Source organism: Capricornis sumatraensis, chromosome 15, assembly GCF_032405125.1.
Source record: "Capricornis sumatraensis isolate serow.1 chromosome 15, serow.2, whole genome shotgun sequence".
In the NCBI taxonomy this organism is placed as follows: domain Eukaryota; kingdom Metazoa; phylum Chordata; class Mammalia; order Artiodactyla; family Bovidae; genus Capricornis; species Capricornis sumatraensis.
The window spans coordinates 26,910,770-26,924,895 of NC_091083.1; the positions used below are offsets into that span (position 1 = coordinate 26,910,770).

The window sequence follows — 14,126 nt, forward strand, 5'->3', positions numbered from 1 at the left end:
CCGTATGAGAGTGGAGAGCCTTCTCTAGATAAGGTCACAGAGGCTCTAGGAGAAGGCAAGCCTTTAGCTGAGAAAGTAAAATGAGGAGTAGGGACTCACCATTCAGAGACCCAAGGAAGAACATTCCAGATGAAGAAGAAACACAGTGTGGAAGCTGGCGGGTGGGCTGCTGTGGGCTTGGTTTATTTAAGGAATAGAAAAAGACCAGTGTGGCTAGAAGGGAGAAGGCATAGGGGAAAGCTGGGACAAGGCAGGTAAGATCTCCAAGCCACTTGAAAAGTGTTCAGTTTTCTTTTCCTCTTCAAGTTTGTTTTTATTTTTTATTGAAGTGTAACTGCTTTATAATGTTTTGTAAGTTTCAGGTGTACAGCAAAGTGATCCAGTTAAATGTGCATAGGGCGGCCTCTGGAAGGTTTTCAGTGAAGAAGTGACAGGACGTCGCTGACGTCTCAGAAAGATGAGTGACCTGCCACCACTGTTGAGAACCTGATGGAGACAGGGCAGGGTGGCCACAGGTGACCTGGAGCCTCCTATGTGTTCTAGAGGAAGAGAATTCATCTGGGGAGAGAGAAGTATGCAGAGTCAGGCCTCGGAGCTGGGAGTCACGAGGGCAGGGGTGAGGCAGAGAGAAGGATCGAGGTTGGTTCCTGGGTTTAGGGCTTGTGCACCTGGGCAGATGGTGTCTGTTGACTGAGACGAGGAAGAAACTGGATCAGGGCAGGTAGAACAGGGCCGGGAGAGGAAACCAAGAGTCCTGGTGGGGACACATCTGAAGTGCCCATTGGGCATTCGAGTGAAGATATCGAATAAAACACTGAAGAAGGAGCTGGCAGGGAGGTCAGAAGGGAAGATACACATTTCTCAGTTATCAGCATGGGAAGTCACAGGGCTAAATAAGGTCACACAGATGAAACACATTCTGAAGTTCTAGAAGCAGACACTGAGATCCTGGGGCATCTCAACATGGACAGACTGCAGGGGGAGAGGAAGAGCCCCAGGCACCTAAAGAGTGAAGGAAAACAAGAGAAAAAAAAAAAACACCAAAAAAAGATGGCCCCAAGAAGGGGCGCCCCAGAGTAGGGAGCATTGGTCAGTACAAAGTGAGACAACGATGGCAAAAAAAAAAGTCTTTCTCCAACCCAGTGGCCAACACCCATAGGTGGCTCTGGAGCACTTGATAGGGAAACCTGTTTTAAAACTTTCTATAAGATTTTTCATGAATAAATTTTACATATGCTCTCTTCCTAGATGCTTCGAATATAAGTAATGACTTTCTGTAAAAGAAAAATTGTTTTCCTCCTTACGAATAGCCAATACCTAGTCAAAGCCTTTCGGAGAAGGCAATGGCACCCCACTCCAGTACTCTTGCCTGGAAAATCCCATGGATGGAGGAGCTGGTCGCTCTTGCAGTCCATGGGGTCGCTAAGAGTCGGACACGACTGAGCGACTTCACTTTCACTTTCCACTTTCATGCATTGGAGAAGGAAATGGCAACCCACTCCAGCGTTCTTGCCTGGAGAATCCCAGGGATGGGGGAGCCTGGTGGGCTGCCATCTCTGGGGTCAAAAAGAGTCGGATACAACTGAAGCAACTTAGCAGCCGCAGTCAAAGCATTTAAGGCTAAAGAAGGAAAGAAAAGATCACTAAAGAGGGCAAGAAATGATAAGTTCTGGCCCCGGCCCAGCAGCACAGCTCCATGGTTAAGTGCACAGGGCTGAACCCCACCACCTCCTAGCACTATGATCTCCGCAGGGAATTCATTCATACATGCCTGTTCCTACCATGTATGATTCTTCCCACCTGCTGGATTCTCTCCTGGCTTCCCTCCCCACACCATCCTCAACTTACTCTTGGAATGGTTCTTAACTGGGTTCTCCAAACCCCCCAAGTGGGCCATGGATAGAATTCAGCAGATCTGTGAAGGGTAGGATGTACTCTATCCATTTTCACTCATTTGGTCAAAAACATTATTCTGAGAAGGGATCCACAGCCTTCATTGGACTGCCATGGCAGGGGTGGGGGGGTGGGGGGTAGGGCAGTCCATGGCGCACACGTGTGTGTGCGCACACACACACACACACACACACACACAAGGAAACGTGAATAAAAGTATATATGGGGAAATAAGCTAGGAGGTAGTTTTTAAATGTCCTCAGATGATTCAAACACACAACAAATTTTTGAGAAGCACTTGTCTAATGCTGATTAATATGCTACCAGCCTAATGGCATCTGAATTTGTGCATTTTTAAGGTACAATTACTGAATTCTTATCATGTGCCAATTATAGTGCTCGGCTTTAAATACATTATCTTACTTGACCCCAAATAATCCTGTGAGATAGCCAGCATCATCATCTCCATTGTAAGATGAGTAAACTGAGGCTCAAGTGGAGAAACGTCAGTCTGCTCAAATAGCCCATCGATGACGGAGGCAGGATTTGAACCTAATCTGTCTGAGCACAAGACATTTGGCCAAATTGTCCCAATTCCCTTAAATTCCAAAATTTGTATTTCCAAAGGTATTTTGGCAGAATTAACTACTCTGGTTGACCACATTTTTTAATCAACATAAGGTAGGTTTTGTTTGTTTATTACAATTCTTGCTGTAGCAAAAACGTAGCAGACAATCCTGTCATAGAAAGAGAAATCACTGTCTTGCCAAGGGCCTCATTCTGAATATTCAAGTTCACTCTACGGTAGTCAATAAACGGAGAAGAAAATGTATTCTGTTCTCAGGATATAGTCCCAAGTTTTAGCAGGTATGAAAATATTTCCCTAATAATACACTTTGCATGTTTGTGCCTGGCATTATTCCTTTCTCTATAAAGTAAAGGGAAGAAAAAAAAATTGTCTGAGACTAGTTCTTCAATGAACGGTTATTTGGGTTCCATTCACTGGGTTTCATCTATTGTCTGGCTCATTATGGTTTTCATTTAATTGCCTCATTCCATTCCATTTAGTCAACATTTCACAGTTATTCATTTCACTGTTAAACCCTAGTTTCCTTCTTTTATCTTTTTCAGTGCCCGAACAGAAACCCATGAACCTAAAAGGCATCACTATTTCACAGCATCATTGCAAGTCTTAGGATCTTGATGAGAACATAACAAAGGCTACAACGCTCAGCTCAGAAAACAGCGTATTTGCCAAAACACACAAAACGTGGGGCCTGGGCACCAAGACAATCACTCAGCTCTAGTACTAGGATGGACACTGCCTGATGGTGCCTGTCCATTCTTTGCGGAACTGTTCTTCCTCAACTCCAATGAGCAAGAGCCGTCACCTTTTCACAACTGCTCGATCCAAGAAATGCCACCACTGATGGAAGCTGGACCAGTCAGAATCCTTCCATGGGATGTTTATTAACAGAATCAGAGACAGAAAACCCCTTTGTGGGGAGGGGAGGATTGCAAACAGTGAAATTCAAGAGGCATTAGTTCTCTGCTCATGGAGGAAATCTGACAGCTATGAGCAAGAACAAAACCAAAACAGACAGAAAAGTCCCGAGAGCACCCAAGCACCGGCTCCAGTTATCAAGATGACCAGCCTAGCCCTGCTCTCCTGGTTTGCTTACCAATTCCTCCTGCCACTGGGACTTCCAAAACCCCCCTTATATTTCAGAATTTGGCCTGTGTTCATCCACATTTCCATGGCTCTCAACCAAAACAACAACAACAACAACAACTCCAAACATTAACATTAATGTTGATTACTTCTAAACACTACATTGGTTTTAAGCAAGTTTTACATCCTTTAAACTTTTTCTGTCCAAAAGGTCTTCCTATAGATATTTAAACAGGCTTTTAAATACTCATTTCTAAAAAGCTATTTCACTCCCATAAAAATCTCTTAGAACACCTATGTAAAAGAGCCCTGGCTCCTATCATTCTCTATGTTCCACACACTATTAAAATATTGTAAGAAGCTAACTGCCTGATCATTTTTAGTTTAATTCCAAATGTAACAAGACAAAATTGCCTTCTTAAGTCGTCTTTTCCTTTATGTATTCAATTATATTCTCCACTTAAAATACTTAAAATAAAAATTGGCAGTGGTCCATTCACTGATGGGTATTCTAAGTCAGAAAGCAGTAACATATCAAATTAACCACATAAAGTCAAGCTTTTTCTTGTCACTGAGAATTATCACCACAATGGACTTGAAATTTTCTACCTTAATTACAAGTTTCTACATTTCGATCAAATAGACCTGGACATAACAGACTGCAAAGCAGTCCAGCTACATACAATCAGTCCCACAAACTCCTAGTTCACACATCTCTTGCCATCACCACAGATTTCCTAGCCTATAGCCATGGCCTTGAAAAATCCCTGAGAGTGGCTGCATTTGCAAGGTTATAATAGTCATGTAACTATTGTTACATATTATTACTTCTTCTATGACAGTCCAACGCTATCATTATTCTTTCTTTTGTCATGTATTATTACTCTTTCTAGTCTGGGGACCCTAAGTCGGTGCTAGGAACCTAACTGACTGTAAAAGTAGTTGAATCCTGAAGTTAGGGGGAAAAGTTGGAAATCATCCAGTCCACTAACCTTACTTCACAGAACAAATATCGATGCAAAAATAGTTAATAGGCCCAAGGTCAACAGAGTTAGAAAAAGAAGGGGAACACAGGTCCAATGAGCATTTTACTGTGGTGTGTAGATGATTCCCAACATTATAAGATGCCTACATGATCCTCAATGTAGCAAATGACTACAGAGTAGTAGTTTCCCCTTTAGTGCTCCAGATACAAATTGTAAAAGCAAGAAATTGCAACCTTCATGACATCTTTCCCCATTAATTTTGATTACATTATAAATATACAGAAAGGGACTTCCCTGGTGGGGCAGTGGATAAGAAACCAGCTGCCAATGCAGGGGACATGGGGTTTGACCACTAGTCTGGGAAGATTCCAGATGCTAGGAGCAACTAAACCCATGTGCCACAACTACTGAGCCAGCGCTCTAGGGTGTACAAGCTGAAACTACTGAGCCCGAATGCCTAGAGCCTGCACTTTATGAGAAGAGAAACCACTACAATGAGAAGCCCACTCACCCCAATGAAGAGTAACTCCCACTCATCGCAACTAGAGAAAGCCTGCACAAAGCAATGAAGACTCAGCACAGCAAAAAATAAAATTAAATAAATGAATAAAATTATATAAAAAGAAGAAGAAGAAATATAGAGAAGGACTGATTTGAATAATCTCTTCCTGCTCCACCAGGCTTTCCCAAAAGTCTCCATTCATACACAATACAACTGACAAATTTATTCTCATACTATACTGTAGACTTTGGTGCACACAAGGTCATATGAAAATATTTATCTAAGACTTTGTTACCTAAAATGAAATCAACCAGAAACACATGGCATCTGAGTGCTTAGATTTCATCTTTATATACACTTCCTTTCTTTAAAAAAAAGAAAATAAACATTTTTAAAAAGAAGGCTGCGAAACAGACCTTTCTTATGTCAACTCAGAGCCCTCAAAAAAAAAAAAAAAAGATATCTGGACAAAAACATGAGGAGCATTTTTAGCAGTCTTTTGTACAGAAGCTACCATAATATGCCTGATGATATACATTTGTTGAATGAATAACATGGTTATATTTCATACTATGGAAACTTGACTTCTCTGGATGACTACACTTAGACTTGCAAACTTTCTTGAATGCAAAAGAAAATGCACTATCTACAAATCACACATTATTTTAAATATTTCCAATTAGCAAGAAATTCTAAAACAAATGTAGCAATTAAAAAATACAAAGTATCAACAGAAGTGGTTACAGTAACACACGATTACAAGGTTTCTAAAGTAAACTGGAGTTGGGACTAAATTCCCAGAGAGCAGGCTCTTTCAGTGGCATGTTATCACTGCTAGTGTAGTAAGTTAAACCCTCAGACACAAACACTCTCCTGACCAAAACACCAGCACTTCAAAGGAGATAAAAGCATCCATACATACAGAACTAACATTAATTTTAAAAAAAAGCAACTAACGACAACATAATTTTAAGAAGCTTAACAAATTTAAAACATAACTCTGAACTGTACACATATTACATAAGAAAAAATAACATTTTATTTACTGTAATAAAATGGGGGGGGGTGGAGGATGATGTAGTAGTGTCTGCTGTTGCAAAAGCCTGCTAAAGAAGTTGTCAGGAAGTTAAACTTCAGTGGATCAGGCATTAGGCTTGATGGAAATAATCATGTTTCAGTCTTCTTAAAAACAGTCACACCTTACAAACACAACCAATTCTAATACAGTTTCACCTTTCCCCCAGCTCAGCTAGGGAAAGAAAAATACAAATACGATGTTTTTGAACCATTTCAACTAAGTTCATTACATTGAGAATGTTCTTTTAAAAGACCAGCATGGTTTTCCGTCATTTCTATTATGCTGTAAAGGGCCCATAGACATCCATCGAAATCTAAAGTACGGAAGACAAGCTTACATACACTTATCCCCAGACGCCGATTGACTGCAGTGGGTAGGTCATGGTCAAAATTCACAGGCTCATTGAAACTTTCACGGCTCAGCCAACAGCTCCTATCGGGTTTCCTGATCCTAAGGTGATTAAAACTGCAAGAGTTTCTCGCTGTTAAGATCAGCAGGAGGCTATTTCGGACCCTCAGACCGCAGTCCGCATAGCCCGCAGCCGCGCATCTTCAGCACCTTGGCTTGTGTGTTAGGCTAACCTTTCCAAGCCAACCTTCGCAGGCCGTCTCCTCCAGCTTTTGATGCAGTCAACTCAAGATCGCCTTCCACAGCACCCGCCGAGACCCTCCCTCCTGCGGTCATCCCCAGGCCGCCCTTCCGCAGGCGGCGACTTCGGCCTGGCTCCCCAAAGTGGGGGAGGAGATGTGCGGAGCAAGACGCCCCGCCAAGCAGCTCTTCAGCCGGCTCAGCGGCAGGGCGAGACGGGAGGGGAGTAGGGAAAGATGCTAAACGCCAGTGCCATATTTATATTGCCTTCTTCTTTGCCAGAAAGATTCCTTGTGTCCAAGAATATAGCCTTTAAAGGGGAGGAGGGGCGGAGAAGGACCTAAGCACTAAGCCGCTGCCCAAAGCTCCGCGATCTCCAGTATTCTCGCCCCCGTCCCTCGTGCGGGAAGGCTCCAGACACTCCCAACCTCCGACAGGTACACCTGCCCGACGGAGGAGGACCGGGCCGCCCCCGCAGAGGAAGGGATCGCCGGCACTCTGGCCCCAACAGCCCCCGCCAGCAGGGGTGACAGCTCCGGCGGAGTCGTGCCCCGCACAAACTTCCCAGTTACCGGGCTGCGGGGACAGATCGGCCGGAGAGCGGACGGACGGCCTGGGGCTGATACCGGTACTCGCCGCAGGGTTCAAATGCAAATTGGACCCTCCCGTCCCGCATCCGGCCCTACGGTCCCAAGGGGATCCCGGAGGCGCGCCCGGGCGGCCCCGAGGGGCGGACGCGAAGCGCGCGGGGCTGGGGGCACCCAAGCGCCGCGGCGAACGGGCAGCCCCGGAGGGCTAGCAGCCGGAGGGCCGGGGCCCGGCTCGGGCTCCCCGCCCCGCAGCAGCTGCAGCGAGAGGAGGAGGGGAGCGAGGAGGAAGAGGAGGAGGAAAGGGACTGCGCGCCGCAGCCCGAGTCCTTACCGAGTGGTTTACCCCCCACATCAGGACGCTGAGCAGCGGATCGCTGGCCCGAAAGAGCTTCACTTTCTGCGCGACGAAGTGCTTCTTCTTGGTCTTGGTCTTGCTCGCCAGGACGGAGGACCCCAGGTTGGGGGTCGCCATGGCCGCCGCCTCTGTCCCCTCCACCGCCGCGCTCCCGAGGCCGGGGACCCGCCCTCTCTACACGCCGGCCCGGGGAGGCAGCCGCATCCCCCTCGGCGGCGGCCCCGGCGCGCCGTGTCCCCGTACGCCCGCCGGTGCGCTCGTCCCGCTCAGCCCGCGGTGCCCGCTTGGCCGGGCTGGCGAAGAAGGCTGCGCTCGGCTCGCGCCCCGGCTCGGCTCCCGCGCCCGCCCGCCCGCGGCTCCGCGCTCAGCCCGCGGCTGGACCAGGCGCGCCGCGAGCGGCTTCCGCGTTGGGCGCCGGCGTCATGACGCAGGGGGCGGGTGGGCGGGCGAGCAGCAGCTGCGGCGCCGCCAGGCGGGGCGCGGCCGCGGGACCGTTAAGCTGCGCCGTCGCGCTCCGTCTCGGCAGCAGCGGCCCAGCAGCCCCGGGGGCGCAGGCGAGCTCCGGGAGGTAGCTCCCCGCGGGCCGAGGAGGCCGCCGGGTGGGCGTGCGACGCGGGGAGGGTGAGAACTCCCGCGCGGCGTCCTGGAGAAAAGAGGGAAGGGTGGGGAGAGTGGGGAGGTCAGAGGACAGGAGCCCCCCAGAGGCGGCGGTCAGGCGAAGAAAGGAGGCTCCGTGCAGCGCCGCTTACCCGTGCCAGGAATGGGGAGAGCTAGTGAGACCTTGGGACGCTGTGGAGACCAGGGCTTCCCTAGCACCGAGGGAAAGAGCACAGCGTTGGCCGCCTCCCGAAGTGGTCCTGCAGTGACCTTATTAATCCTTCTGTGCCTTTACCCATCGGGCCTTTTGGACCCCGAACTTGAGCCTTCCCACAAGCCTGCAGAAGTGAGACTCCCGTCTAAGCTGCTGCGCTGTCATTACCACCACCGCTAACACCCTCCCTTAGACAGGACCCAGCATTCCTCATCCAGAGCCTTGGGTTTGACCAGGAGAATCACACCCTGAATTTCACCTTCTAGCTCAAATCCTCTGCAGTGTTTCCTATACCCCTTCCTTTTATCCATTCCACTCATTCAAAAAACTAAGATCATGGCATCCGGCCCCACCACTTCATGGCAAATCGGTGGGGAAACAACGGAAACAGTGACGGACTTGACTTTCTTGGGTCCAAAATCACTGCAGTTGGTGACTGCAGCCATGGAATTAAAAGACACTTGCTCCTTGGAAGAAAGGCTAGGACCAACCTAGACAGCATGTTAAAAAGCAAAGACATTACTTTTCTGAAAAAGGTCTGTCTAGTCAAAGCTATGGTTTTTCTAGTAGTCATGTATGGATGTGAGAGTTGGACCATAAAGAAGGCTTTGTGTGGAAGAATTGATGCTTTTGAACTGTGGTATTGGAGAAGACCCTTGAGAGTCCCTTGGACTATAAGGAGATCAAATTAGTCAATCCTAAAGGAAATCAATCCTGAATATTCATTAGAAGGACTGATGCTGAAGTTCCAACACTTTGGCCACCTGATGCGAAGAGCCAGCCTATTAGAAAAGACCCTGATGCTGGGGAAGACGGAGGCAGGAGGAGAAGGGGGCCACAGAGGATGAGATGGCATCACTGACTCAATGGACATGAGTTTGAGCAAGCTCAGGGAGATGGTGAAGGACAGGGAAGACTGGCTTGCTGTAGTCCATGGGGTCGCAAAGAGTTGGACACAACTGAGGGATTGAACACCACCACCTTCCAAGAAATCTTTTCATTGTCTTCATCCACATATACCTAAATTTAACCCTTCTTAGTGACTACCTCAGGAAGCTGCCATTCCAAGCATGTCTAAAAATCTGCTATCCCTACATCTTCCCCAGTTATCATACTGTTCTAGGCACTTGCCCTACTCAGCCCACTTGGAGAGTCATTATATGTCTGCTGTCATTATTACTCCTCTCAAGCATAGCGGTTTCCACCATGCACTCTCGTAACCTGCTTTCAGGGAAAGAAAGGATGACAGACCCCATCCCTTAAGGAGCTTGATGAGCCTCATGGGGTAGCAAGTGACAGGTCACGTGGTCGCCTTCATTTGCTCCTTTTTTCTTTGATTGTTCCTTCAACATAAAGGTTGCCCTAAAGTCCTTCTATTCTTTCTCTCGTTTCATATTATTGTCCAAAATGTTATCTGCTTCCTCAGCCTCAACCCTCATCTCTTTTAGTGGTTAAACAAACAAACAAACAAATCTTAAATTTGCAGTGAGAAGAGGTAGTGTTGCCCAGTTCTCCCACCAGTTGGGCAAAACAGTTTATCTCTCTGCGCCGCTGAGACAGTGGAAAGCACTCTTTGTTAATACAGGACTGTATACAACCAAGAGGGAACAGAGAGTTCCTGTGAATAACCCATAAACTCTCCCCTGGCCTCAGAGAAGCACCTGGTTGAATATCTCTACATCAATTGCCCACAGACACCTAAAAAATTGTCTAAAACGAAGTCAAACATTGTCCTCCATCTCATATATTGGTTCATTTTTCTATTGTATTGAAAATGGCATTCATGTCACTGAGTTACTCCAGCTAGAAGTTCATTTGTTTAACAAATTATTATCGACCCAGTCATGAAAGCTTAGAATCATCATCAATTATTGCCTCTCATCACCACTCCACATTAACCCCTTTACCAAGTCCTATTCATGAAAACAACTGCACTCTAATATTACCTCTTCCCTGGTGCCTCCCAGTCCTCCCGGTTGAAATTAATCCATTCGACCTCAGTGCTTCCACAGCACTTTGTTCTATGATGGGTCTATTGGATTTAACTGTATATTAATAATGCAAGATGATAGGCTCACTGTGAAGGCTTAAAAGCTGAATTTAGTGATGACAAAGTGTTGAATGAACCTATAAGAAGGAAAGATGGATATTTGTGACCACTGTCAGCTGAAGTCTCACTCAGGAGGGCAGCTAGGTCTGGATGGGTGCTCAGGGGTCATCCCTGTTAGGGGCAGACAGTGGCATAGGTATGGAGATGTAGGTCCACGTGATATTTTCAGATAGCCTAATGAGGAAAGTGTTAGTCGCTCAATTGAGTCCGACTCTTTGCAGCCCCGTGGACTATAGCCCACCAGGCTCCTCTGTCAATGAAATTCTCCAGGCAAGAATACTGGAGTGGGTAGCCACTCCCTTCTCCAAAGGATCTAACAGAGCCAGGGATTGAATCATGGTCTCCTGCTTTGCAGGCAGATTCTTTACCTCCCGAGCCACTCTATATAGCACAATGAGGAGGCTTGTAGTTTTTAAAGGACAGAACTTTCCCCATAACTTTATTAAGATATAATTGACATATAACATGGCATAAGTTTAAGGTGAGCAACTCAATGATTTGATACCCATCTATACTGTGAAATGACTACCACCACATATTTAGTTAACACATACATCACACATAATTACCACTTGTGTATGGGGGTGTGTGTGTTATGAGAACCTTTAAGATTTACTGTCTTAGAAACTTTTAAGTTTTAATATAGTATCATTAAGGAACAGAGTTTTTGGTAACTTAACTCACCTTGAATGGCATTTAAGGTAATGTCATTTGTAAATAGGTCATGAGATGACTTTTGCCAATGACCTTTCACATGACCTTTTTACCCCCCAGAGGATGTGTGTGATGTCAGAGTTCCCAAGTCACGGAAATGACCTCAAAAAGTACCTACCCCAGTTCTCAAATTATCTACATTAGATAATGGAGATCTAGAGAGGTTTAAGTGATTTCCTGACTTGTTGGGGAGACAACAGACTCTTTGAAGGCAGGGTCCATGTTATACTCACCCTGGAATCTTCCCAATGAACCTAACATACTTGCTTTTTCATGGTGCCTGTGGCTAAGTTTTGGTGAATCAATGAAAAAGAAATTTTCATCTCTCACATCAAAGTTACAAGAGTCTATACCCACAAAGGGTGTATGGAGTGTTCCACTTAGAAACACTTCACTGGGGACTTTCCTGGTGATCCTGCAGCTGAGACTCTGCTCCCAGTGTGGGGGGCACTGGCTCCATCCCTGGTAGAGGAACTAGGGTCCTGCAGGCCGCAGGGTGCAACCAAAACAAAAACGAAACAAAACTCATCTGCACTAAATACAGTTTATTACAGGAAGAAAGAAAGAAATACCTTATTAGGAAACTAGGTTAGACATAATATTTAAACTTGAGGGTTAAATACTACTGTATGTGGACTTAGTTGTTGTTCAGTCGCCCAGTTGTGTCCACCTCTTTGTGACCCCATGGACTGCAGCACACCAGACCTCTCTGTCCCTTACCATCTCCCAAAGATCACCCAAGTTCATGTCCATGGCATTGGTGATGCCATCCAACCATCTCATCTTCTGATGCCCTCTTCTCCTTCTGCCCTCAATCTTTCCAGAATCAGGGACTTTTCCAATTAGTCGGCTGTTTACATCAGGTGACCAAAATACTGGAGGGAAAGGTACACCCAACTAAATGCAGAGTTCCAGAGATTAGCAAGGAGAGACAAGAAGGACTTCTTCAATTAGCAATGCATAAAAATAGAGGAAAGCAACAGAAGGGGAAAGACTAGAGATCTCTTCAGGAAAACTGAAAATATCAAGGGACCATTTTGCCCAAAGATGGGCACTATAAATGACAGAAATGTAGAGACCTAGTAGAAGTAGAAGAGATCAAGAAGAGATGGAAAAAATACACATAACTGTAAAAAAAAAAAAAAAGATCTTAATAAAGCTGATAACCATGATGGTGTGGTCAGTCACCCAGAGCCAGACATTGTAGAGTGTGAAGTCAAGTAGGCCTTAGGAAGCACTGTGATCAATAAAGCTAGTGGATGTGATGGAATTCCAGCAGAGCTATTCAAAGCCCTAAAAGATGATGCTATCAAAACCCTTCAGTGGCCACAGGACTGGAAAGGTCAGTCCTCATCCCAATTCACAGGAAGGACAGGACTAAAGAATGTTCTAACCATTGGACAATTGCACTCATCTCCGATAATAGTAAAGTCACGTGAACTTAACAACCTAGCGGTTTGATCACTGTTTTCCTTTGGAGTTTCTGTGATAATGAAACAATAATATGTCTTTGGTTCAGCACCTAATTCAGTCTGCTTTTATAGTCAAGGAGGGCAGCACCTAACCATCAGCATTCCACAATAGTCTTGATGAGGGGCGGGGCTAGAGACAGAAGAGGAAGGAAGTTTTATTTTGGATGGGCATGTGGTCATGCCAGTCAAGGTGAAGGCTGTTCTCATCTCCTTGCATTTGGCCTGTTGGGCTGTTGGTGCCAGAAATGCTCCAGCAGCCAAGTTCATGGAGAAGAAGGAAGTAAACGTTGGGAAGATGGAAAGTTTCTCAATACTGACTTGCTTCTGATTGCTGTTCTTTAAAAAAACAAAAACTTTCTTTTATTGTAACCAAGTTTATTTACTATTCTAGAAGAGTATAGTGAAAATGTTAGGTTGACTAAAGTATGCAATAGAAACAGTTATAGACTTTATTTTCTTGGGCTCCAAAATCACTGCAGATGGTGACTGCAGCCAGGAAATTAAAAGACACTTGCTCCTTGGAAGAAAAGCTATGACAAACCTAGACAGCATATTAAAAAGCAGAGACATTACTCTGCCAACAAAGGTCTGTCTAGTCAAAGCTATGGTTTTTCCAGTAGTCATGTATGGATGTGAGAGTTGGGCCATAAAGAAGGCTTTGTATAGAAGAATTGATGGTTTTGAACTATACTGTTGGAGAAGACTCTTCAGAGTCCCTTGGACTGCCAGGAGATCCAACCAGTCAATCCTAAAGGAAATCAGTCCTGAATATTCATTGGAAGGACTGATGCTGAAGCTGAAGCTCAATATTCTGGCCACCCGATGCGAAGAACTGACATTGGAAAAGACCCTGATGCTGGGAAAGAATGAAGGCAGGAGGAGAAGGGGATGACAGAAGATGAGATGGTTGGATGGCATCACCAACTCGATGGACATGAGTTTGAGCAAGCTCCGGGAGTTGGTGGTGGACAGGGAAGCCTGGCATGCTGCAGTCCATGGGGTCGCAAAGAGTCCGACACGACTGAGCGACTGAACTGACTGAAAGTATGCAATACCAGAAATGGGAGCTGAAATTTTGTAGGTGTTCTGATTTATTTTATTTTATTACCTTTTTCATCAAAATATACTTTCTCAGTTGAATAATTCCAATTAGAATTCTTCCTTGAGAAAAGGAATTCATTACCTTCCTTAGTGCTATTTGGAAGTTGTTATGCGTTCCACTGCTCTGTGAAGAGATCAGAGCAGAATGTGGGACAATGTCCTTTGATCTTTTGTAGTGATATCCAGAGTCTTGCCATTCAAAATGGTGTTATTTTGGAAGGCTATTATTAAAGTGCATATACAGTCAAACCCAG

General features: G+C 45.7%; 1 protein-coding gene across 2 annotated transcripts in view; it reads right to left on the bottom strand.

Moving 5' to 3' along the window:
* PIP4K2A (phosphatidylinositol-5-phosphate 4-kinase type 2 alpha) overlaps nucleotides 1-7,781 on the bottom strand; it is a 181,658-nt gene extending 173,877 nt beyond the window's left edge. The window contains exon 1 of one of the 2 annotated variants that reach the window (XM_068986962.1): nucleotides 7,641-7,781. In XM_068986962.1, the coding sequence (XP_068843063.1) occupies nucleotides 7,641-7,781 (141 nt within the window). The remainder of the gene's footprint in view (nucleotides 1-7,640) is intronic. The other variant, XM_068986963.1, reaches the window with a different exon arrangement.
* Nucleotides 7,782-14,126: the final 6,345 nt, after the last annotated feature.